A 24228-nucleotide genomic window follows, 5' to 3' on the forward strand; every position below is an offset into this window, starting at 1 on the left:
GTATACCTTAATTTATCTTATTTGTTTAGTTAGAACATTTCTGTGTTGCCTTTTGACGTGACTCAGAGTCCCCAAGGCAGTGGCCATTAAAACATTTTAAACACTAAAAGCCTCATTTAGAATACAAATGCATATATAAACACTTAAAACAATTAGGTAACATCAACACACAATCAAGGAGCAGGTCTAATAAAGTGTTAGTTAGAGGCAAAGAACCTCTGACAGAAGACAACAATAGAGGAAGACAGACAAATCTCCTTGTGGAGGGAGTTCCCAAGATTTGGTGCCACAACCAAGAAGGCTATTTCTTGGGTTGCTGCCTCTCTAGCCTCAGCTAGTGAAGGCACCCAAAACAGGGCTTCTAAATATGATCAGAGATGGCGGGTGATTTATATGGGACTAATGACCAGCACAGAGCAAAAAGCACCAGACTGTGCATCTTCCATCTTCTGAGTAATCCCACACTGGGGACTGCACAGGCCAACCAATGGAAGATTTTTCTAGCTCTAGGATACTCCAGGGTACCCCTCCTCTTCACATGCTCTGAGAGCACCTTCCTCCATTCACTGTTTGCCACTCTGTTACAAAGGTCAGTGCACCTCTACAGCTTGTCTGAATTGCCCTGTGGAGATTTTCTTCTTCAAAATCCTACAAAGAATTGCCTTCCAAACCATACCTCCACATCTCAAAAGACCATTTTGAAAAAAAGTGTTCCATCTGTGGGACAAAGATGAGAAGGACCAACATGCATTCTTTATGCTCAATGTGTCTGTGAACACCATAATGTTGCCTGGGAGGACTGGCGAGTCGGCGGCGAGGACGGGCCAAGTAGCGAAGCACGCCTCCCCATTGGCTACTTGGCCCTGGAGTGCCACTTGGAGGAGCGAATCAGGAGCCGCTTCTCCGAGTTTTTATCACGGACAGCGCCCGTCCACTCTCCTCCCACTTAGCCCTTAGGCTTTTATTTATACCACTCTGCTTGAGCGGTGTAAAGATGCTTCTTTGAAGTTAAGTAATCCCCTAACTGCAAAGCTTCCATAATTGACTTCAGTGTCTCCATCCGAAAATATTTTATCCTTATGAAGTGGTTTAGGTATTTTAAGTTCAGCACCACTCTCCAGTCACCATTTGGTTTGGAACCAGAAAAAGAATTTAATAAACTCATTTCTTTTCTATATTTGGTACATTTTCAATTGCATTTATCTGTAGCGGATGTTGAATGGCCAGTTGATTGGCCTTTCTCTTTTCTTTGGATTTTGCTTTTGGGAACATTCGGAATTTTTCTGGTGGGAGCCTTTCCAATTCTATTGAGTAACCTTGCTGAACTATTTCCTTGACCCAGTGATCTACTTGTGGGCCTTCCCAACTCTCTTTGAACAAAGATCGACGGCCTCCCACAGGTGCTGACTGCCAGTCATGCTTTGGATTGTTTGTCCTCATCCTGTTTGTCAGACCTGTTGTTACCACTGTTCAGTCATTGGCCTCTGCCACCATATCCTCCTCAAAAGGATTGCCTTTGCTGTGTCCAGGACTGTCTTCTGCCACCTTGATGGAAATGAGGCAATATATGCTGCGTACAATAAGAAGCATTAGTACCATAGTAATTGCCTCTACCCAGTCTTTGTAAAGATCTAGGTAACACTTTTTTCTTGTCTTTCGTTTCTACCAGAATTTTTGCACTAAAAATTGGCACACAATTACAATTGACTTCGCTCTCATATCTGCTTGCGAGGCTCAAAGCCATAAGGTTCTTCTAGCCGCTGTACTAGTTGCCATTGCTCTCACATCTAGTGCAGCATCTGCCATGAACGCTAACACAACACTCTTGAAACACCTTCTGCTAACCTCTTATCGTTTTCTGGAATCAATTGCGCCATCTTACGCATGTAGATGATTAAAGCCTTGGCAGCAATTGAAGTGATGGCCATTGCTGCCATTGTCATTGCTTCAAATATCTTGCGTAAAGCATATTCTGCTTTTCTGTCAAAATGGTCCTTTACCACTCCTTCCCTGTCCTCAGGCAAAAGACCATAGGCTTGAAGTCCTACCACGGGGCCCATCAGGGATTGGAACCTGAAAAAAATCCTCTGCACGTTTCAGCATTGTGTACAATTTCCTTGCAGATGCTGGAAATTGCCTATTTGCCATTGGCTTTGTTGATTCAGCCTTATATTTCCTTTCAAAGTAGGGTGGCAAAGGAAACAACTTTGGAATTTAATCTTCCATTGGGAGAAAATTCTCTGTTCCCTTGAGGTCTAGATGGATCTTGCTTTTCTGCATTCCCATCCCCTGCTGTTTGCTTAAGGTCTGAGATTGCTAAGCATCTACTTAAAAGGTATTGATAGTCATCAGGATTAAAACAATGCTTTGATCATTCTGGTAGTTCCATTTCATCAATAATCTCTTCATCTGAAAGAAATTCTTCTGCTTTGGGTAACTCATTATCTGGGTGCACTGAGGATCTTGTGGGACTGCGATAATTTCTTTTTTTGAGCTGCTTTAGTCAACCATTGAGAACTATGCCCCTCTCCCAAATCATGTCTGTATCTGGTGGTGGGGGAGATGATCAATTATGCCTTTGGCTTGGCTCCCCCTCCCACCTTCTACTATTTTTAGGAAACTACTTCTTTAATACAACCCAACATTTCAGGAAACAAATGAGCGTGCCCATGGGCTCTTACTGTAATTTCTGATCTGTCGTGGGCCTCCTCATGTGCAAGCAGCTCTCATGTCATGGCTCCAGTTAGCTTTTCTCCCCAATCTTCAAAATGGCCATCCCGTGCACCCACATGCGTATCTGAGGCTTCCCACTCTTCTAGCCTTTGGCATTTTTTCAGAGAACCCTCTTTGTCGGTCTGATCACAGACGACCTGATTGAGCACGCCCACCAACATAGATGCACTAATTTCTCCTCCGACAATAGGAGCCTCCAGCTCCCCTTCAGACAATAGGAGCCTCCAGCTCCCCTTCAGAAAGGAATATGTCTTCAAGCTCCATTTTACTCTGTGCTGGATGCTGTAAAGCTGTCCACAAAATAACCGCTGCTTACCGAGGATGATCTTTGAATGGACATGGTCCCTATGCTTTTTGCTGATGTCTGCTAAAGGCAGAATAGCACCAGAAATTATATAGGTAAGAAAGGAGACTCGGTAAGAATAGAATGAGTCTAGGAATATCATAGAATAAGTAAAGGCCTGCTCCGCTGCCTGCACACTCTCTCCCCACTGAGGCAGGAAACAAACTGAACTTTGGAACGACAGGAAGAGGAACTTTTAAGTTCTGCCTCCCTGACGGATTGGTGGAAATCACCCAGATGATGTCCTCTTTCCCTAGTGGAGAAAAGGTGGCGAATATGCCATTGAGACCTTTATGTACCCTGAACCTGAGAGAGTCATAGAGACTTGTAGGCACTCTGTGTGAGTGCAAAAGAGGCATCACCAGGTGGTTCTCCAGAAACACTGTCCAGATGAAATAGTGATCAGACTGCTCACCATGAGTTCTTTCTTTCTACATACTAGTTCTCTGTTAAGGGCTCACAGCATTTCAGGAAAACTGAGAGTAGGGGGTGCTCCCCCCTCAGAAACTGTGATGGTTTGGGAGGGACAACATCACTTGGGCTGCAATTGTTTTGCCGTCTCTCTAATTATTCTTTTATGGCTACCTTATATAAATTTCTGATGGTGAGCGCTGTTCATTTTTGAAATATGCTGCTTGGAGGGTGGTGGAACCTCATTCATTGGAAGTTTTTAGGAGGAGGTTGGATGCACCTGCCAAGAATGTGTGATTTTTAAATCCCCAAGAAGACTGGGGTGGGGCTGGACTGGATGGTCCTTGGTAGCATCTCCAGCTTTGTGGGATTCTGATTTTGATTAATGGGCACAGTTGTTTCTTAAGACCAGGTCTGCTCAGGAATTGTGTGGCCCCCATGTGTGAAATCTGGGTGGGAGAGTAGGATTACAAGGACTGTAGTGGGAATGGAAGGAGAAGAAAGTGAGTGGTTGAAAGGGGCTGGCTGAGCTGAGAGTAATGGCAACAAGCAGCAGTTGGACTTGGGGAATTCTGCACCCCGCCCACTTCATAATAATGCCACTCATGCATATAAATTCCTTTGTAATGCAACTGCAAAGCATTTTGTTGTTCATTTACATTTTTGAATGGCAGTGTTTCCTGCAATTTCTAGTTAACAACTGTGATGTGGGTGATGAACTAAAAGCTTGACAAAGAAACATATTATATAAGTTCTGACTTAATGAAATGGTTGGCCAAAGAGCATTTCTTATGTGGAATGGAGCAAAAGCCATGAGGCTGAAATCCACTGATGTCACTTCCTGCCTGACTTTAAATGATGTCAACAGTTCACCAACAATACTAGCTTTTGGACAAACTCTAGGATTTAACCTTATGGTGTTGCCCAAACGTTAGAGGGTAACTGGTGACACACTGTCGCTTCTGGTCGTACAGGAAGTGATGTCAGTGTGTTTGGATGCCATTTTTCTGCCACCTCTCCTCAACTGAGATGTCCCACCACACTAGTGGAAAAACCCTAGCTGGTAACCCATAATGAGGCAGGCCTTATGTGTTGCGTTGCTGTAAATTTTCTCCTCGTGTAAGAACTGTAATTCTTTTTCAGGTTGGTAAAGAATCTGTTTCAACTTGCCCGAGATAACAAGCCTTCCATTATCTTCATTGATGAAATTGATTCTTTGTGTGGTTCCAGAAGTGAAAATGAAAGTGAGGCTGCTAGGCGGATTAAAACAGAGTTCCTGGTTCAGATGCAAGGTAAGATTATGGCTCTCCAGGCATGGCTGCAAGAACTGGCTTGCCTGCAAGACATAGCAGATGCTAGATAAACTGAGATTACCTGCAGATTGAAATAATTTTAACACCAATAATCTTGTATGGAGTTCCATGCTGTGCCTTATTAAAAAGTCATAAAATTGTGGCCATTGATTTTAAATTTACTCATTTCAATTTAGGAGTTGGAGTAGACAATGAAGGAATTTTAGTTCTGGGAGCAACAAATATACCTTGGGTTCTAGATTCTGCTATCAGAAGAAGGTAACATGTCACAATATTTATCGTACAATTCAATTCCACATATTGGCACTTTGCTTTTATTGCTCTCAGGACAGGCACATTGGTATGAAAAGATAGTGGGAGACGCTGTGTTCTTTTTTAGAACTAGGATTTGGGCATTTTGTTCCACTTTGCAGGCATAAAATGCTGGTCTTGATTTCTAATGGCACAAGTTCCCTGTTTTGCTGCCTTTAGAGCAGCCTAGCTCAACTTTTTTACCATTGAGAAACCCCTGAGACATTCTTCAGGCTTCGTGAAACCCCAGAAGTAGCCTGTTTGTGTTAGTTAGTTAGTTTGTTCATTAGTTCAATAAGGCATAATGCCAGTCACTCTGAAAAGATACAGAAGATATGAGATAAGAAAACACATATTTGATACAAAATTATATTGTTAATAAAATACATTATTAAAAAGTTATATCTAGCACATAAAATCAAAACCATTTTCAGCCTGATCATTCAAAATGTGGTTGGGAAGCATAGTTGTGGACACACCCACATGAGGCCCCTCCCCTTCCCACCCCCTCCAGGCCCATCATTGGCCATTTTGGGAGGGGGGGCAGGTCATGACTATATATGGTCATATCACCCAATAAATGTTTAATAATTTTTTTAACTATATTGAAACATTAATTAAATCTCACCCATTCCAGAAACTCCTCCGGGGCCATCAAGAAACCCCAGGGTTTCACAAGGTCCTGGTTGAGAAAGCCTGCTTTATAGCAGTAGGCTTCCAAATGCAGTATTTTGTAAGTGAAGTGTGATCCCAATAGAATTTATGGCACGGTATGAGAGTACTCTATTGCACAATTTTTATCGAGAGCCAGCATTGCATAGAGGTATGATTTGCCACCCTTCCACATGAAGCCTGCTGGGTGACCTTGGGCCAGTCTCGGTTTCTCTAAAACTCTCTGCCCCACTGACCTCACAAGGTGCCTGTTCTGGAGAGGGGGAGGAAAGGTGATTGTAATCCATGTTGAGACTCCTTTGGATAGAGAAAAACAGGGTATAAATACCATGTACTGAAGAGAAAAAAGTCAAGCCAAGAGGAAATGCTTCTAAGATGCACACTTGATTGAACAAGCTGGTGTCCTGTCCATGTCCTGTCATTTACATGTTGATAACATAGTTTGCATGTGTTGGTGGGAAAGCTAGGACAGCCTAATTATAGTGTTAGTTGTTGTGTAGAATATATTTGTTCTCAGCAAGCCAAAATAACTTTATGCTTGAAACATGGTGGCAGTGCTTCCAGAAAACCTTATCACGCTTTGCTGATTGTCTGCTAAATTGGAAATGTTAACATTTCAAGTGTTAACATTTCATATTTTTCTTCTTAAAGATTTCTGTTTAAGTAGCAGAAGACTCCCCTTTTCTACCTAAGTCTGCTGCACAGGCCAATCTGAAGTTAAATCAGTGGCATAGCACTGTTACCAGGATTTGATGCTTTATCCTCTCTTCCCCAATAAGGTTTGAAAAGCGGATTTACATCCCCTTGCCTGAAGACCATGCCAGAGCAGCCATGTTTAAGCTTCACCTGGGGTCCACACCCAATAGTTTGAACGAATCAGATTATCGAGAGCTCGGAAAACGGACAGACGGCTATTCGGGTGCCGATGTAAGCATAATTGTACGAGATGCCCTGATGCAGCCCGTTAGGAAAGTTCAGTCAGCCACGCACTTTAAAAAAGTGAGTAAATTAATCTCTTTTTTCCCCATTTACAGTCATTCCTTTGATAATTTTTGTTCTGCTTCTTGGAATCCATAATATCACTTACAACATCCTGGGTGGTAATCCTGAGGTGTACGATCTGGTCCCCCTCCCCACCCCCTTCGGTCCCTGTGCGCGGTATCAAGTGGCATTAGGGATCCTATGTCATCTGTTATGTATTGCCAGTCAATATTACCATTAGCACCCGCCTAATGATCCAATATATGAGCAGAGATTTTATTAGTATATAGAATCTACCGCCTTTTTATGATGTTGAGGATTGCTCTTAAGATTATTGGGGATTGTTTTAGGTTATGATTTAGATGTGACTTGTTTTACATTGTTTCTTTTTTGTGAACCACCACGAGCCAGCTTGCTGGGAGCGGCAGTATGCAAGTCCAATAAATAAATAAGTAAATACATCCTTCCATTTTAAATGGCACAATTGGCAGTAAGGGGTTAATGACTGCCAACTGTTTAATTGTAAATGCTCAGATTTATGATCAAGGACCAGTCTCATGCTAACTGGACTTCAGCTGCCTCTGCTGAGAAAGGTCTGAAAGCAGCCCGACCATCAGGGCTGCAGCCAGAAGTCTCATTCGTTCGTTCGTTCGTTCATTCATTCATTCATTCATTCATTCATTCATTCATTCATTCACTCACTGTGACATCTAGGTGCGGTGTATGTAGAACAGACAAACAACAAAATACATTAAACATTTGCAACCATTTGAAACAAAAAATATAACAGTCCGATAACTAATATACAGTATAAAGAAATAACAAGAAATAGCATAACAGATGGGTGAGATGTATTAGGCGTCAGTGTTACAGTTTCCTGACAATTGGGTCTGTTGTGAGAGTCCTCATCATTGGTCTTATCCAAAAGCCTACAGAACTGTTTGAGCTCCACAGCTTAGCCATCCTCCAGGGCCTCTTCACAGTGGCTGTTTCAAGGTGTGAACCGCTGACCTACCGATCCTTGCCTGCTTTTCTGAAACACAGTTAGAATTGGCCAGTTCGGCCTGGAGAAAAATGCCCTGTCCTTTCAGTAGAGGCTTAATGGACATTAAGTCCCACAAAGCAAGATAAGATCTAGTGAGCAAAATTTGCTCCAGGTCCCAGGCCCCAAAGATGTCAAACAGGGCCAGGTAGAATGCTCTCCCTGGTGAGATCAGAGCTCTGTGGGACCTACGACAGTTCTGCGCATTGTGCAAGGCAGGGCTGTTCCTCCAGGCCTATGTTTGAGGTGGGACACAATAGTGGAAATGTGGCCTCCCTGCCCGAAATATCACTCCACTCAGAACCCTGGTTTAAACCATCATCCCTCTTTTCACCCCTCTTATGGGTATATCACCCCTCTCATTAGAAAGTGAGAAGACGGCTTAGAAGAGCAGTTCTCAACCTGGAGGTCACAACCCCTTTAGGGGTCAATCGACCCTTTTCCCAGGGGTTGCCAAGGCTGCCACCACGGCAGCAGGCTCGGCAACCGAAAGGGGATTGCAGCATTAAGAAGGTTGAGAGCCACTGGCTTAGAAGATGTGTGTTTCACCCACCTTGAATGAGGATGATTTTAATGTTTAGATCTAATGTTTAGATTGAATTGTTGTTTATTTGTATGTTGAGCCTCTTGTGGCGCAGAGTGGCAGCAGACATGCAGTCTGAGAGCTCTGCCCATGAGGCTGGGAGTTCAATCCCAGCAGCCGGCTCAAGGTTGACTCAGCCTTCCATCCTTCCGAGGTCGGTAAAATGAGTACCCAGCTTGCTGGGGGGTAAACTGTAATGACTGGGGAAGGCACTGGCAAACCACCCCGTATTGAGTCTGCCATGAAAACGCTGGAGGGCGTCACCCCAAGGGTCAGACATGACTCGGTGCTTGCACAGGGGATACCTTTACCTTTTACTGACCCTTGTAGTTCTATAGTGAGAGGCGGGGGATGAGGTAGTTCTGTAGTGAGAGGCGGGGGGTGAGACCGCCTGAATGCTACACTCCTTCAACCCTTGCACAATAAAGAAGCCCTTGTGGAGTTTGAGTCTATCCTGGGCATTCTTCAGTGTTTTCACTCTGATTCCACATTTTGGGAGAGATAAGGGCAGAGTGATGACCGTGATTATTCATTAGCCTCCTGTACGTGCTCAGACACACAAACACTCCTTGACTCCAACAGGCTACAGCCAAGTGGCTTGTAGCTGATTACAAAGAGACTCCAGGCAGAGTGGAATTAAACATTTATTTTTCTGCCTCCTGGTGGGTTAACTGGCAAATCCTAAACAGTATAGATTCAAGTGGGTCGCCATGTTGTTCTGAAGCAATAGAACCAAGTCCAGGGGCACCTTTAAGACCAACCAAGTTTAATTCTGGGCATAAGCTTCTTTGTGCATGCCCGTTTCATCATATATCAGGCATCTGATGAAGTGTGCATACACATGAAAGCAGATCCAAACTTTATTACAGTCGTTCAGACCAAGTTATATGAAGTTAATACATAAAAGACCAAAAGAATATGCTCTCTTGTATCAATTTTGCCACTCCCACAAAAACATTGTCTCAGTCTAAGGGGAATGTCCTTATAGCAACCGTCTACAACAGCCCTCCCCAACCAGTGGGCCACGGCCCGCTAGTAGGCCGTGAGTCCCTCGGTGCCGGGCCATGGGGAGGGAGGCGTGGGCTTCCGGCACGCCGGTGGGCGGGCTGGGGGAGAGAAAACGACCCAGGTGAGCGGCTTCCAAGCTGTCGGCGCTTATCCTCTTGCAAGGCAATTCCACGTGTCGTGCTGGCAGGGAGCTGTTTCTGCAGAGTGTGAGCAAGCGAGGGAAGATGTGCACTAGCCCTAGCCCCTCATTGCCCTCCCCTCCCTTAGACAGACAGACACCCTGAATGCTTCCAGATGTTCTAGCGGCAGCATGTCCCTCCCCGCGCCTTTCGCAGCCAGCAGACTTCAGCGGAAAGTTTAAGGCAGCCACCTCACTTGGCTCCCCACACTGCCTCCACTGTCCTCTCGATGGCTTCGCTGCCCACGCCTGGCTCGCCTTGCCTGCTGCCGCGGCTGCTGAGGCATCCGGAGCCTTTCGAGAGCCAGGATGTCAAGATGGCGAGCAGGATTCAGCTTGCCTGGGAAAGTGGGGTGGGGGCCTTCGAGAAAATAGGGTGGGCTTTTTGCAAAATAAATAAATAAATAAAAGCATTGGGGGTTTTCCCCCTCCCCCAGCCGATCGTCTCTTGCAAGGGCCACATTTCCCCCCTCCCCCCTCTCGCAAGCTTGTTTTCCCTTTCCCCCTACCCACCCCCCGCCCGGCTTTCAAAAGCTGCAGCTTTCCACCACAAACCTTCGCCTTTGAGCTGCATACAAACAAGGGCCATATGCTTGGGGCTGGACTGTGTGCAAAGATGGGTTTTTAGAGTGACGTTCAAAAGGTGGGGGGTGCCTCCTCCACCCTCCCCTCCATCCCCAGATCATAATAGCAAGAAGGGGTTGTTGGACAGGATCACTTGCAAAGTGAGATGTCAGGGACAGGCAGGCATGGATGCATGCGTATGCGCACAAAGGCACATTTTGCCCTGCGCACATGCACACCACTTGCCGAAGCATAGATGTTGCAATATTAATTGAGCTGGGAGTTTCCATATCCGGAATAGGTGCACTAAATACTCTGCACCAAGAAGACGAAGGGGCGAACCCCCCCCCCCCAATCTGGGCCACTCTGTTGGGTGCGTCCATATCCCCCCGGCCGCCTGGAGCTGCCAGAGTGATGATGCCGGTAGCTTCTTGCAAACCGGAGGAGCCAGCACGTGCGGCACCTGCTCTGAGGCTCCTGCAGGTCTGCCATGGTAGCTGGGCTAGCCACAGGCGCGGGTTGCTTGACCACACGCCAGCCAGTGAACATCAGTGGGGGGGCGACAACCCCGGAGCATCGCGGGTCCTGGGACGGACGGGGTATGTGGAGGATCAATTGCAGCTGGGTTTTCAGGGACACGGACGCTCAGGGGTGCTTCCCCATTGCCTGCGTCTGCGCCCCTTCCCTGGGCTTCCTGTGGGGGGGTCTCCCATCCCAAGATGAGCCAGGGCCTCCTCTGCTCCACTTCCCGCATGGGGCCGGAGTTCCGCTAGATTCCAGGCTGACTGGTCCGGAGAGGTGCCCGCCCGAGAGAACTCAGACACAGGACGAAACTTTGCCAGTGCCCCTGGGTTCGAGCGTCGTCTTGCTCCTTCGGCCCAACACAGCTCTCCCCTCATCCCGGGATCGGAATGCCAGGCCTTCACTTTTGGCCACAGCTGGGCAGACCTGCTGGCCGAGAGCGGCTTATAGGGAAAATCAACGTGCACCAGGGAGGAAGGGGAGAGGAGATGGGTTCGCCTTCCTCCCACGTGCCATTGGCCTTGGGCCGACTTCCCAGCCGGTAGCATTTTGCATGACCCCTCCCGTTCCGCGTTAAACTTTTGCTCTGCTCCGCTGAGAAGTGCGAGGATTGAGAACCCTGGCAGCGCCTCCTAAGCACGTGCGCGCTTTCCTCATAGCGGACTCCTTGCACACCAAGCGAAGTTTGCTAGCGGAGGTCTCTTGGCCAGGAAGACTTCACTGTGGCTGGCTCCGGGGCAGGGGGATGGAGGGTGTTGAAAGCACAGCTGCACAGCTTCGCCAGTGAGGTGCAGGTGGAAAACAGGCGCCAGAGGAGTTTGGGACCCAGGAGCAATCGGCCTTCCATCCCCCCCCCCCCCCCCCGGCAGAGTGGTCCGCAGCCTGAGAAAGGTTGGGGGCCACTGCTCTACAAGAGCTGAAGGCAAGACGGAGCATCTTGCAAGGGTAAATGCTCTTCTTTGGTTACTTATTACCAGCTGAGACAGATAAGTGGCAGGGGCCAGAATATATCTTGTTTTAACTGGGGCCAAAAATGTTGGAGATTTACTCAGGTCCAGTTAACATCGATTGTCTCGTATCCGCTGCTTAACTGATGATGCAGCTTGATCATGAGCTAATTTGGATAATAAGTGTATGGAGAAGCCCAGACTTTGGATTCCTCTGTGATCAGCCTTAGTCCAAGATGACTGGAAGTTGTCATTCAGGGTTAAAGAAACTATACCCTGGGGGTTGTGTATTTATTTCAGCCACATTCCTATTGCTGACAGGCAGATTTTGTCTTGGACCATTAACATTCCTGTTTTCAGACGCACCATGGAGTTGGTTACACAGCATGGAAGTTGGAGGAGTGCCCGAAGGAATTTAGACTGGACCCTTTCAAGCTTGATAGTATCTGATATCACAGCACCCAAAAATGCACCATAAGTGAGTTGTGCTAGAGATTTAGCAGAGTATAGTTTCAGGGCTGCTGATATAAAGAATCTGCCCTTTCTTTGATAGAATTTCAATATGTTGTTTGCTGATCTTTGCCCTAGTTCTGATGTATATGAATAATGGATGCTCTTTGCTCCAGAGGCTTGAATATATACACCTAAATATTTAAATTTGGTTACTTGTTGCTGGCCTTAAAAGTGCCCCTGGATGCAACTTTTGTCCAAAACACAGTATAGTAATTTAATATTGGTAAATAATAATTTCATGCCAGTTTTCTGTCCAGAATTCTCACTTAACACTGTGGATGTTAGAGGAGAGAAAGAGAAGAAACAGAAGTCCCAGAGGGGTGGGAGGTGGAATTGTGGGGCAGACCAAATTAGAATGAATGTGATCATTAAGAGCTTAACTGGCTCAGTGTGCACATTTCCCTTCTGCTTCTGCAACAAAAGCGAGCATAGAGATTTCTTTCCTAAGTACAAGTTGTTATTTGGTTAGGGGAAATGCTTTTCCCCATCTACCCCTCTGTGGCCACAGTCTTGTTTGCCCTGCTCCCAGTGTCATCTCTAGGCAAATAGAAAACAAAAGAAGGAGTTGCACCTTGGAATATTTTAGGCAAAATGAGTTTTACTGAGTCTCACCTGATTCCAGAGCAAAATATGAGTCAATGGTTATGTTTAAGACCAACAAAGTTTCAATATTCAAGCTTATGCCCAGAATTAAACTTTCTTGGCCTTAAAAGTGTGCCTGGACTCAAACTTTGCTGTGCTGCTTCAGACCAGCACAGCCACCCACCTAAATCCAGGCACAGAATAAATCTTCTGGTACAGAATACTAACACACTATGTGCTGATTCCATTTCCTTATAATGGCAGTAGCTTGGTTGGGCTCTTTACCGCAGTGAAATGTTCAGTGGATTCGGGAAATCCTTACACATGGGTTTAAGATTCAGATCTGGGGGCCCAAGGTAAAACTGCCATGGAAGCTCAGTGGGGTCCCTTAGAGTAATCTATCTTACAGGATGGTTGTGAGTAGGGTTGTGTGCTTCGGCAGCCGAAGTGGCTGTTCCAGCCTGAAGCAGCTGGTGCTGGCCCTCCCCCCCTCTGCGCCGCGGCACTGGCTGCTTCAGGCTGGAATGGCCACTTCGGCGGCCAAAGCACACAACCCTACTTGTGAGGGTCAGAAGAAAGAGAGAAGAACGATGTGTTTTAGGACCTGATAGTGGAGAAAGGCAGGGTAGAAATGAATCAAATCAAATAATGACAAGTGGCATTCACTTTTTACTTTGTGGCTCTGCCTGGAGCATCCTGAGCTTTGGACCAGGCAGCTGTGTAAGTTTGACTATGGCATAAGAAGGTCCATGGGCTGCCTTAGCATCAATTTTACCACGAAATGTAATTTACGCTCCTCTTTTCTCTCCAGTTGAGACCAAAAGTGGCTCCTCTTCTCCGGTTTATCAATCCTGAGAGACAACTTAAGTTGAGAGTGTGTTTCTGGCCCAAGGTCACCCAAGATGCTTCCATGGCAGATAAGGATTCAAACCTGGGTCTCCAGGATGCTAGATCAGGCTTTCTCATACAAGGTTTTGTGAAACCCTGGGGTTTCTTGATAGCCCTGGAAGGGTTTCCTGGATGGGTGGGAGTTACATAATTTGTATATGTTTTTACAATTTGTTAAACCATATATGGTCATGTCAACTGCCTCCCCCCCCCCTCACTAAATGGCCAATGATGGGCCTGGAGGGGGTGGGAAGAGGAGAGACTTGGGTGGACATGTACACAGCTCTGCTTCCCAACCTTATTCTGCATGATTGTTCCACTTCTGGAGTTCCTTGAAGCCTAAAGAATGTTCCAGGGGGTTATCAAGGGGAAAAGGAAGTTGAGAAAGGCTGTGCTAGTTCAACACTCCATCCACTATACTGTACTGGCTTTTGACTGTGCCGTGTACTGCCTGCAGCCCAGCAGGTTTCCTGGGGTCTAGAACCAAGCAATAAGAATGCCTTCCTTGAATTTGGGTAAGATAAGAACATTTCTAAGATGAGTTTTCACTATACTTCAGTAAAATTGCATGTACAGTAGCAATAAAAACATAAAAGCACACGCAGATGAAACCGCATCTATGGATAAGTCTCAGGGAAGGAATAAGCAAATTCAATTATCTCAAGAACCAATCTATCTCTGCTGCAGATCGGCTGTACAACATAAGGCTTTATTACTGTTGCCCATATGTCTATGCCTGGAATTTGTTTCTGGTTTAAATTTTGTTTTATGCATATCAAATGTTGTGCCAATAAAGTGATCTGAATCTGAGAATGCCTTCCTCTGTCCAGCAGAACCACGTCTTCTTCCACGAACAGAAGGCTTCCCCTTTCCTGGTGCAATAGCAATCCACATCTAGCCCCATGCACACAATGCTGACTTGTTTGTTTCCTCTTTAATGTTGAGATAGAAATTCAGAGAAGCAGGAACTTTTGTTTAAATATTTTCAGTCTTGTGATTCAAATTGTGTTTCTTTTTGAAGGTGAAAGGCCCATCATTGTCTGATCCAAATGTGTTAGTAGATCTGTTCACGCCGTGCTCTCCAGGAGATTCCAATGCCATTGAGATGACATGGATGGACGTACCAGGGGATAAACTATTGGAGCCTGTTGTTTCCATGGTCAGTCTTTGTTTTGCTTGGTTGAACTGTCAGCAAAGGTATTTAAGTTGCTAATTAAATGGCACCTTTAATTTCCATCTTCAGCACCCAGGAAACGTGGCTGAATCACGTGCTGCCTTGCCAGGTTATTCAGGACATTTGGATTACTTCTGTTGTACAACACCAATTTTCCACACTTAAATGGCACTCCTCCCTGTTGTTATTAGCTCGGGATGGACACGAACTAGTTAATGACTCAACATTTGGCATGAACTTGGCCCAGTTTGTAGCCTCCAAACCAAAATTCTTAGTAATTTTATGGACATGCAAAATTATTACTTACTTGACTTACTTACACACACACCATTTCCCCCCTTTTAGACTTCTAGAAATCGCCAGAGTCAGTCAGTTCTTCCTAAGTAGTGAGTTTTAAATCAAAGCCACCCAGTTTTCATATTAACCAGGCTTGCAAATACGGCCGTTGCCTCATGACAACAGCGGCGGAATACCTAAATGCCTACCAGCACTGCGACGGTTTGGGTTTCTGCTTTCCTGCTTAGTAAGACTTAAGGTGATCTTCTGTATTTCCAAACAACTTGCAGATAGCAAGGTGCTTTTAGCTCTGAGATAAAACCATAGAAACCAGAGGGATTACCGATGGAAAGTGATGGTGCCCAGGGATTTTTTTTTTAATTGCTCTTGATACTTGCTCCACTGGTCAGGCTAGTTCTATGGAAGTTAAATAGTTTCATTGCTTAAATCGCGCAGGTGAGTATCTTGAAACTAGTTACAGGCTTCTACTCCCACTTACAATAATTTCTGAAACCTTCGTGCTTGCCTTGCTGAATTGGAAAGGGCACGGTAGAGGCGGCTTTTGCATACAAATCTGCAAGGGAGCAGTCTTACAATTCTGTCTGGTTCTATATTTAGAGTTATAATGAGCCTAAAGAATGGCTATTTGAAAGCACTGTTTTTTTTAATTACATGGTTGGAATGTAGTATTTGTAACTGGAAAAGAAATCCCTATTACGGTTTAGAAAGCTGTGCTTGTTTGTACTTATTCCAAACAAAGTATATATAAGTTTGGTTTTGCTTTTGTTACTCCTTGATGGGGCAGATTATAACCCCAAATCACGAGGGTATTCAAAATAGTTTGCCTGCCTTGAATGTTAGTATACGTTTCCTAGTAGTGGGAAGTTGGGAACAAGCAAACACATATAGTGTAATTCATCTATGCCAATGTATGTAGCATAGCATGATAATTGAGAATGATTCTACCAAGGAGGAGAGTTAATGTAGAGCTTGACAAGCTGGAACCAGGATCTCTTTATAGTGGTAGTCTTGCAATAGGATCCTGTATAGCAGGGGTAGTCAACCTGTGGTCCTCCAGAAGTCCATGGACTACAATTCCCTTGAGCCCCTGCCAGCATTTGCCACAGGTTGACTACCTCTGCTGTATAGCTCCCCCTTATCCTCCATGTCCTTTCACATCTACATACAACTCCTGAAAGAGACCGCCACGGAATTTGGATTATGGTGCCACGAATATATACATGACACTTAGCTGTGCTTCTCTTTAACAGCAGAGTTGGGGTGGGGGCGGATGCATCTGTGGAAGTCCCAAGTAGAAGCTTGGGGTGGTAGCAAGATGGATGAAGATAAATTGAATGGGGCAGAGGGATACACTGAAGCTCACACCAGACAAGTGAGTTGTTGCCTCTCATTGACAAGGCTGCTCAAGGACTGAGGCATCAGCCTGTCCTGGAGGAGTTGTTGTCCCCATGAAAGAGCTGGCTTTTAGCTATGTGGGAGGGTACTGCTTGATCCTGACCTTTACTTGGAGGCCAAGATCTCCTGTGTAGCATGTTCATTACCTTTTATCAGCTTTGGCTCTGGTCATTTCTCGAAGGTCTCTCCGGGCTGCAGTGATCCGTGCTCTGATTTCAGCTAGGTTAGATTACTGTGATGCGCTTTACATGGGGCTGTCAAAAGCAATTTCTGTGCTGTTGCTAGGGGGTGATGCAGGGATCATGTCATCCCAGTTCTGGAAAATCTTCCTTGGCTGACCATTTGTTTCCAGGCACAATTTAGGCTTTGGCTTCATTTTTAAAATAAATCTTTATAAGCAAATGACAAAAGGAGCATGTTTCTACATTTCTGGTATGCTTTTGATTTCACAAGAAAAGTAGAAACAAGCTCAGATTAAAAGGTAAAGGTATCCCATGTGCAAGCACCGAGTCATGTCTGACCCTTGGGTTGACGCCCTCTAGCGTTTTCATGGCAGACTCAATACGGGGTGGTTTGCCATTCCCTTCCCCAGTCATTACCGTTTACCCCCCAGCAAGCTGGGTACTCATTTTACCATCCTCAGATGCATGGAAGGCTGAATCAACCTTGAGCCGGCTTGTGGGATTGAACTCCCAGCCTCATGGTCAGAGCTTCAGACAGCATGTCAGCTGCCTTACCACCCTACGCCACAAGAGGCTCTTAAACTCAGATTAGACATTATTATTAATTAGATTAGATGCATAAGCTGCCTTCCTCCAAGGACTCACATAAAATCATCCCCATAAAAACCCCAATCCCCTAAAACCAACTCTATCCCCAACTCTATCCAACTCTGGTGCTGGAGAAGACTCTTGCGAGTCCCTTGGACTGCAAGGTGAACAAACCGGTCAGTCCTAGAGGAGATCAGCACTGACTGCTCGTTAGAAGGCCAGATCCTGAAGATGAAACTCAAAATACTTTGGCCACCTCATGATAAGGAAGGACTCCCTGGAGAAGAGCCTAATGCTGGGAGCAATTGAGGGCAAAAGAAGAAGGCGACGACAGAGAATGAGGTGCCTGGATGGAATCACTGAAGCAGTCGGTGCAAACTTAAATGGACTCTGGGGAATGGTAGAGGACAGGAAGGCCTGGAGGATCATTGTCCATGGGGGTGCGATGGGTCGGACACAACTTCGCAACTAACAACAACAGCATCCCCAACATATCAAGATGGCAAAAAAACCACCTACCTCCCACAGCATCCATCAAGGAGTTTGCCTGATTGTATAGAAGAGCCTGAGGGGGGCCCATTGATCTTTACCCTGCCTCAACCAAAGACCTTGCAATAGAGCTTCATTTTACAGGCACTGCTGAACTGTGATAGCCCTGTCAGGGCCCTTAGCTCTCCTTGGAGCTCATTCCACCAGGTCGGGGTCAGGACCGAAAAGGCCCTGGCCCAGGTTGAGGCCAGGCATATTTCTCTGGGGTCAGGGATTTCTAACAGATTAGTACTGGTTGAGCCAAGAGCCCGGTGGGGAGCATAAGGAGACAAGCGGTCCCTCAGGCAGGGCCCAAGCCATGGATTGCCTTAAAGGTCAAAACCTTGAACCTGATCTGGGCCATGACTGGAAATGGGTCCTCCAAGGAGTACCAGTAAGGACCCTAGCAGCTGCATTTTGCACCTGCTGCAGTTTCCAGGTCAAGGACAATGGTAGGCCAGCATAGAGTGAGTTACAGAAGTCCAGTCTAGAGGTGACTGTTGCATGGATCACTGTGACCAGGCAGTCCAGAGGCAGGTAGGGTACTAGTAGCCTCGCCTGGCGCAGATGGTAAAATGCCTTGTGTGCTATCACTGCGACCTGCACCTTGATGACAGCCCAGCCATAACTCCAAACCAGCTGTCCCAGAGGGCACATAGCGTAGGGGAGAATACCGCCCCCTGTGGAATCCCGCAGGGGAGTTGGTAAGGGTGCGATAAAGTCTCCCCCACTGCCACCCTCTGTGTCTGGTTCCGTAGGAAGGAATACAGCCACTGAAGGGCTGTACCCTGAATCCCGGCCCCGACAAGGTGGTGGGCCAGTAACTCGTGGTCAGCCACGTCAAACATGGCCAACAAAACTAACAACATGAGTATGGCCAAACTGCCTCCATGCAGTGGGCCCCGGAGAACATCCCCCAAGGCTCCCAGCACCATCTCCACCCCCTGTGATCAAGCACTGAAGCTTCATCCAACTATGCCAAGTATATTATGGTCAAGGGCTATACAGGGAATAGAACTGGCCATATATTAGACCAATCATTCTCAACCAAAGTTACTCCAGTTGAGGGGATTTCATTTCTAAAAAATATGCGTTTTAAAAAAACTTACCATGCTCTCTGGAGGCATGGCCAGGTGGCATCTCTTCCAGGATTACTTGAAGCATGAAGAATATTTCAGGGGTTGCTCCACAGACAAAAGGTTGATCTTTATTTTCAGCCACCAGTCCTGTCATTGGGGGCCGGGGGTGTTTGTTTCCCTTGCCTTGGCATGTGATCGGCCGCTGCTGATAGGTCACTAGGGATATCAGGCAGGTAACTTAGCCATAGTGTCTCCAGCTCACAGGTACCTGTTTTCTCAGAGCAGCTAATAAGAGTTTCACAGTTTGCTTCCCAGTAGCACACCTGCCCACCACACACAAAAGAAGCCTGCCTCATTTTCCCTCCAGAACCAGCATTTGCTCAATTCCGTGTTAAGACCTGAGCCAGGTGCCATCTGCAGATCGTTTTCAGCAGAGAGAACCATGATGGTTCTTGCCTTTAAAGGCTGGGATAGGTGAAAGGCCAACCTCCCTTTTTGCCCCATTAAGAAGATCTCTCTTTCTCATCCTGTTGCTGCCGTCAAAGGTGGGGGGGGGGGGACGCAACCAGGAACAAGGCTTTTTTCCAGGAGTGGTGCTTGGCTTGTGGCATGCTGCTCCACTGGAGGCTCGGTTGGCTCCCATGTTGTTTCCTCCTACATTCCAGCGCAAAACGTTTCTGTCCACCCAAACATTCAGATCAACCTTTAATTAGAAGATTACAGGTTGATTTGAATGTTTTGGTTTTTTTTTAAACCCACTATTTTAGCCTAGAAACTGTTGCTTTAAACTCTGATTTTAAACTCTCTGTGTTTTGATGCTGGGCTGAGGCTTTTTTAATGCTTTGTTTTAGTCTCTGTCCCTCTTAATAAAACAGTAAGGGGTGTTGGGGTGGGCTCAGTCCGGGATGGGGGGGGCAACAATTGGCCCCTTGGCCCCGGACTGACAAGCGGAGGAGCCAATGAGAAGGCGCAAAGCACCTTCCGATTGGCCCCCCACCAGGACAGACCAAAATTCCATCCAGTCAGCCCAGCCAGGGGCAATCTGTAGACATGGCTGCCAGTCTGCCCTTGACCACCGCATGGAGAGGAGATCAGTAGGGCTACAAAGGGGGATGAGAACAGAGGCTTGGACAGGCTGCGCCAGCCCTTTTTGCCCCAAGGCTGTCCTAACTGTCATGTCCAACTGCAAATGGCTTCAGAACCCTGACAGAGCTGGTAGGAGGCTGGTGAGTGCTCCCCCCTCCTCCCTTCAGGCCTGCTGCGAAGGAGCCTCTGACAGCCCCTGACTGAGGGAAGGGAGGCCTTTCCAAGAGCAACGCAGGGAAGACAAAGGGCCTTCCTTTTGAGGGGGAGACTTTCCCCTTCTGCCAAGTTGCCTGACATGGAGGCCACAGAAAAGCCCCTTTTCACTTAAAATACTGCTCTGGCCAGGGGTTAGACACAGCCAAGCCATGTGTCTTTCTTCCTTGCAACTCTATGCAGATCTGAGGCCACAGCACAGCATTATTCTGCATACGAAACTGGTTCTTTTGTCTTCTGTTTCATCTGCACAACAACCCTGTGCAGTAGGCCTCAAGTCTTTCAATTCAACAACAACCTGTGTGAGAGGCCTTAAATGTTTCTTCTCTACCACAAACCTCTCCAAAGTAGCCCTTTCTGCCTGGGGAGCTGATCTTTATACTCTGCAGGTGAGCTGTAATACCAGGAGCTCTCCAGGCCCCACCTGGAGGTTGGCTACTCCTGGGTTGGAAATAGTCCTGGAGGTTTGGAGGTGGGACTTCAAAATGCTTTGAGACACCTGAGGCCTGCTGGGCCACCGCGGCCCATTCCCAGTTCCCTCAGACCTCTCACAGCCCCACATCCCTCACAGGTTGACTATTATTGGGAGACGAATGGAAAAGGTGTTTGTAAACTGCTTTGAGACTCCTTTGGGTAGTAAACAACAGGGTACAAAAATCCATTCTTCTTCTAAGGAGCAACCATGAAAGAAGCATGTGGGCACATAACATTTTATCAACAATGAAAAAATGGAAAAGAAGGAACAGGGTGGACACCTGTGTACTGTGACTACCCCATGTGTATTAGGGCAGAGGGGCATTTCGGTGTCTAATTCACACAAGAAGGGAAATTATGCAGAACTGGGGGAAATTGGTTGCCATGTAATCTTCCCCTAAGAAGAGTCTCCAGTCTGATTTTCCCTTCACATATCTGAAGACATGGCTCTGGAAAGCTCATCTGTAACCACTATGCCACAATTCCAAAGGTCAGTCCTCTCCCACACTCAACGAACATTCATCTCCCACACTTAACAAACCACAGGTTATTGATACCCATATCTTCACACCCATGCTATCATTTGCCACCATGCCACCACAACCTCCCACACAACACACACACACACATTCAGCCCCATGATCTTACAGACTGGACAACTCCTCCCCTTCCTCTTCCCACTGCCAGGCTCTAGCACTCATCGTATTCTTGGATACAACGGGCTTTTTGCCCCTAGTCTCTTAAATGTTTGTGGTTTTCTTTTGTAAGCCATCTTGGGCAGGTTCTTAGAGAGGTGGCCTAAAAATGTTCTCAGTAAATAAATAATAGTGTGATGTGAAACTCTTTTAACACTGAATACGGTTTTGTTTCCATTTGGTGTTTCTTCTCAGTCTTCTAGAACACGTGAGGAGATATTAATGTGTGTTTTGTTTTCTGCTTCCTGTGGCCTAAAGAATTTAAGAGAGAGAGAGAGAGATTCTGATTAGGCCTTCTTGGCAACCAGCCCCTCTCCATTTATGTGTAGTGGTTGAGGAAGTTTGTAGCTGATGAAGTGTTCAAGCACATGAAAGCTTTAAACCCATAATTAAACTTCATTGGTCCTAAAAAGTGCCACTGGGCTCAAACTTGGTTCTGTTGCTTCAGTTCAACACAACTACTCATCTGAATCTAGGTTTATGTCTGTGTTCTTAAAGAATTGTAAAGAGCTGTCTATTTTTCCTTCTCTACATAACAGGCTGATATGTTGAGATCAACAGCCAACACCAAGCCCACTGTGAATGAACAAGACCTCCAAAAGCTAAAGAAGTTCACAGAAGACTTTGGCCAGGAAGGCTAATCCAAAGACCCATTTGACCCTAAAATTTCTTTCTTTGGGTGTCTTGCCTCTCTATTGCCAATAAACGAATCACTTCTTTTCTTTCTACATGGAAACGAAGAGCTGTTTGCAAGGACCCTTGAGCTTTTTGTATATCACTTTCCAGAAATCTCTCTTAAATATTGTCTCCTGAAAGCATGATACTAGGATCTTATGGCAAAGAAGGTAACACATGTTATAAATATATTTTTAAAAAATTGGCAGCCCTTCCAGGTTTAATTTGAGTTTTTATTATGTCAGGTTTTAGGTAATGTACTTTCCCTAGTTATAATATAATAAATATTATATTATATAATATAATAAATATTATAACTTCTTCAGGTGTAAAAGAACACAACTTGGAAAGGTGATATAAGATCTGTTTGATTGCCAAACGTTTTCAGTTTACATCTGTTTGCCTGGAAAATAATTGATTTTTAATCATGCAGCAGAATTTGATGATAGTGTACATTTGTAGCTAAAGCAAATAATTTACAATAAAGTTAAGAAAAAGTGAGACGGGGGTCAGGAAAGAAAGAAACTTAATAATGGCCAGTTCTTGCATCGGAACATTGATCCGGAGCTGCAGTCCCCCCACCCCCCACCTCTGCTGTGTTGTGGTTGGAGATTGCCTTAAGCAGCTGCAAACATCGTTTTTAATAACTCACAAAGAGACACCTGTCACTGTGCAGTCTACCCGTGAAGATACTTGACATGGAAATATTACAGATTAAAGTTCTTCCTCTTTCACTCTGGTTTTCACCTAGCTTTCCTCTCTGTAGGAGTTTAAACCAAACATACAAACATATGGCGACGTTGTAGCCTGGCATTGGTAGAAAGGAACGTAATCCTACATTTACTTGCAAAGGAACTTTGGGATCAAATACAGAAGAGCAGGGGTAGTCAAACTGCAGCCCTCCAGATGTCCATGGACTACAATTCCCAGGAGCCCCTGCCAGCATTCGCTGGCAGGGGCTCCTGGGAATTGTAGTCCATGGACATCTAGAGGGCCGCAGTTTGACTACCCCTGCAAAAGAGCCTCGTCGGTTTCACTGATTGACCAAGGGAAGTTGCTCTTACTCAAGATGGCTTTATAAATATTTGACCTTGCTGTTTTGGAGGTGGGTTGGCATTTTTCTAAACACAATGTAATAGTAGTGCAGACTGTTTTCAAGAGGCCTTTGCAAAAGAGTTTCGCATCTTAGGAAAGTGTCTGAATGTAACTTACAATGCTACAGTGTTGGCACTGGGGTTGTGCCTTGCAAACCTGCCCTGCTTGTAGATAAGCCACTGTAGCATCAATAATGCAACACACGGCATTATTGCTTAGAGCTGTATCCTGCAGATGCTTATGCGCATTACAAATGTTCATGTTTAAGAAGAACTCTATGGCCACTTTCTCATGGGCTTTGGTTTCCCTTTTTTTGTACATATTTTGTGTACTTTCTAAAATAGGACAGATGAAAATTTGTTTTGGAATGAAGTAAAAAGTTACAATACAACACAAACTTTTGTTCCTAGCGTCATTTTCCTTTAGGTATTGCATTTTCTACATTGTCAATCAGATTGTCAAAATCTATTGTTTCTTGTTGTCATTTGAGGCACGTAGAATATTCTGCACAAAGTGACACGTTGTTATGGGCTTGAATCCTACCTAGAATTTTCATGAGTGCCAGGGAAGGAGGGATCCTGCTGATTCCCCATCCCATGGCTTCTCTGATTCTTCTACCTATTCCTGGGTGTCCCCCAAGGAGCACCATGGGGAAGTGGATTTTGAGCTCCTACAGGAAGAATGCATTGGCAGAGATTGCCTCCTCACTGTGCAGGTGTTCTAGGACGGATGCAACCAATAATAATTCTAAGATTTGGTGAAAGAATTTTGAACCTCTCCTTGAAGTGCACTTTACTCAGTTCTCCACTGCACTGCCATTTTCATAGTATTTCAGTATTTAAACCAGGGGTAGTCATACTGCGGCCCTCCAGATGTCCATGGACTACAGTTCCCATGAGCCCCTGCCAGCATTCACTGGCAGGGGCTCCTGGGAATTGTAGTCCATGGACATCTGGAGGGCCGCAGTTTGACTACCCCTGATTTAAACCATTAAAACACTTCAGAACAGTCTTCTGTCTTTGTGTGTGCCTAGCACAGCGCTCCGCCCACCTAATTCCATACAGTTGTTTCTGGTGCCTGCTGTTTTGTACCTGTTTTCAAAATGTACACACTTGAAAGAGCTAAGGATTAATACTTGGTTGCAATACAAGTTGAGTTTCATCTTGTACTATCACT

At 45.8% G+C, this 24228-nt stretch overlaps 1 protein-coding gene across 1 annotated transcript in view; it reads left to right on the plus strand.

Moving 5' to 3' along the window:
• VPS4B (vacuolar protein sorting 4 homolog B) overlaps positions 1 to 23449 on the plus strand; it is a 42176-nt gene extending 18727 nt beyond the window's left edge. The window contains exons 7-11 of the mRNA XM_077353412.1: positions 4631 to 4779; positions 4977 to 5058; positions 6543 to 6762; positions 14593 to 14730; positions 21822 to 23449. Of these exons, the coding sequence (XP_077209527.1) occupies positions 4631 to 4779; positions 4977 to 5058; positions 6543 to 6762; positions 14593 to 14730; positions 21822 to 21923 (691 nt within the window). The 3' untranslated portion in view covers positions 21924 to 23449. The remainder of the gene's footprint in view (positions 1 to 4630; positions 4780 to 4976; positions 5059 to 6542; positions 6763 to 14592; positions 14731 to 21821) is intronic.
• The last annotated feature ends 779 nt before the right edge of the window (positions 23450 to 24228 follow it).

Source organism: Paroedura picta, chromosome 9, assembly GCF_049243985.1.
Source record: "Paroedura picta isolate Pp20150507F chromosome 9, Ppicta_v3.0, whole genome shotgun sequence".
In the NCBI taxonomy this organism is placed as follows: Eukaryota; Metazoa; Chordata; class Lepidosauria; order Squamata; family Gekkonidae; genus Paroedura; species Paroedura picta.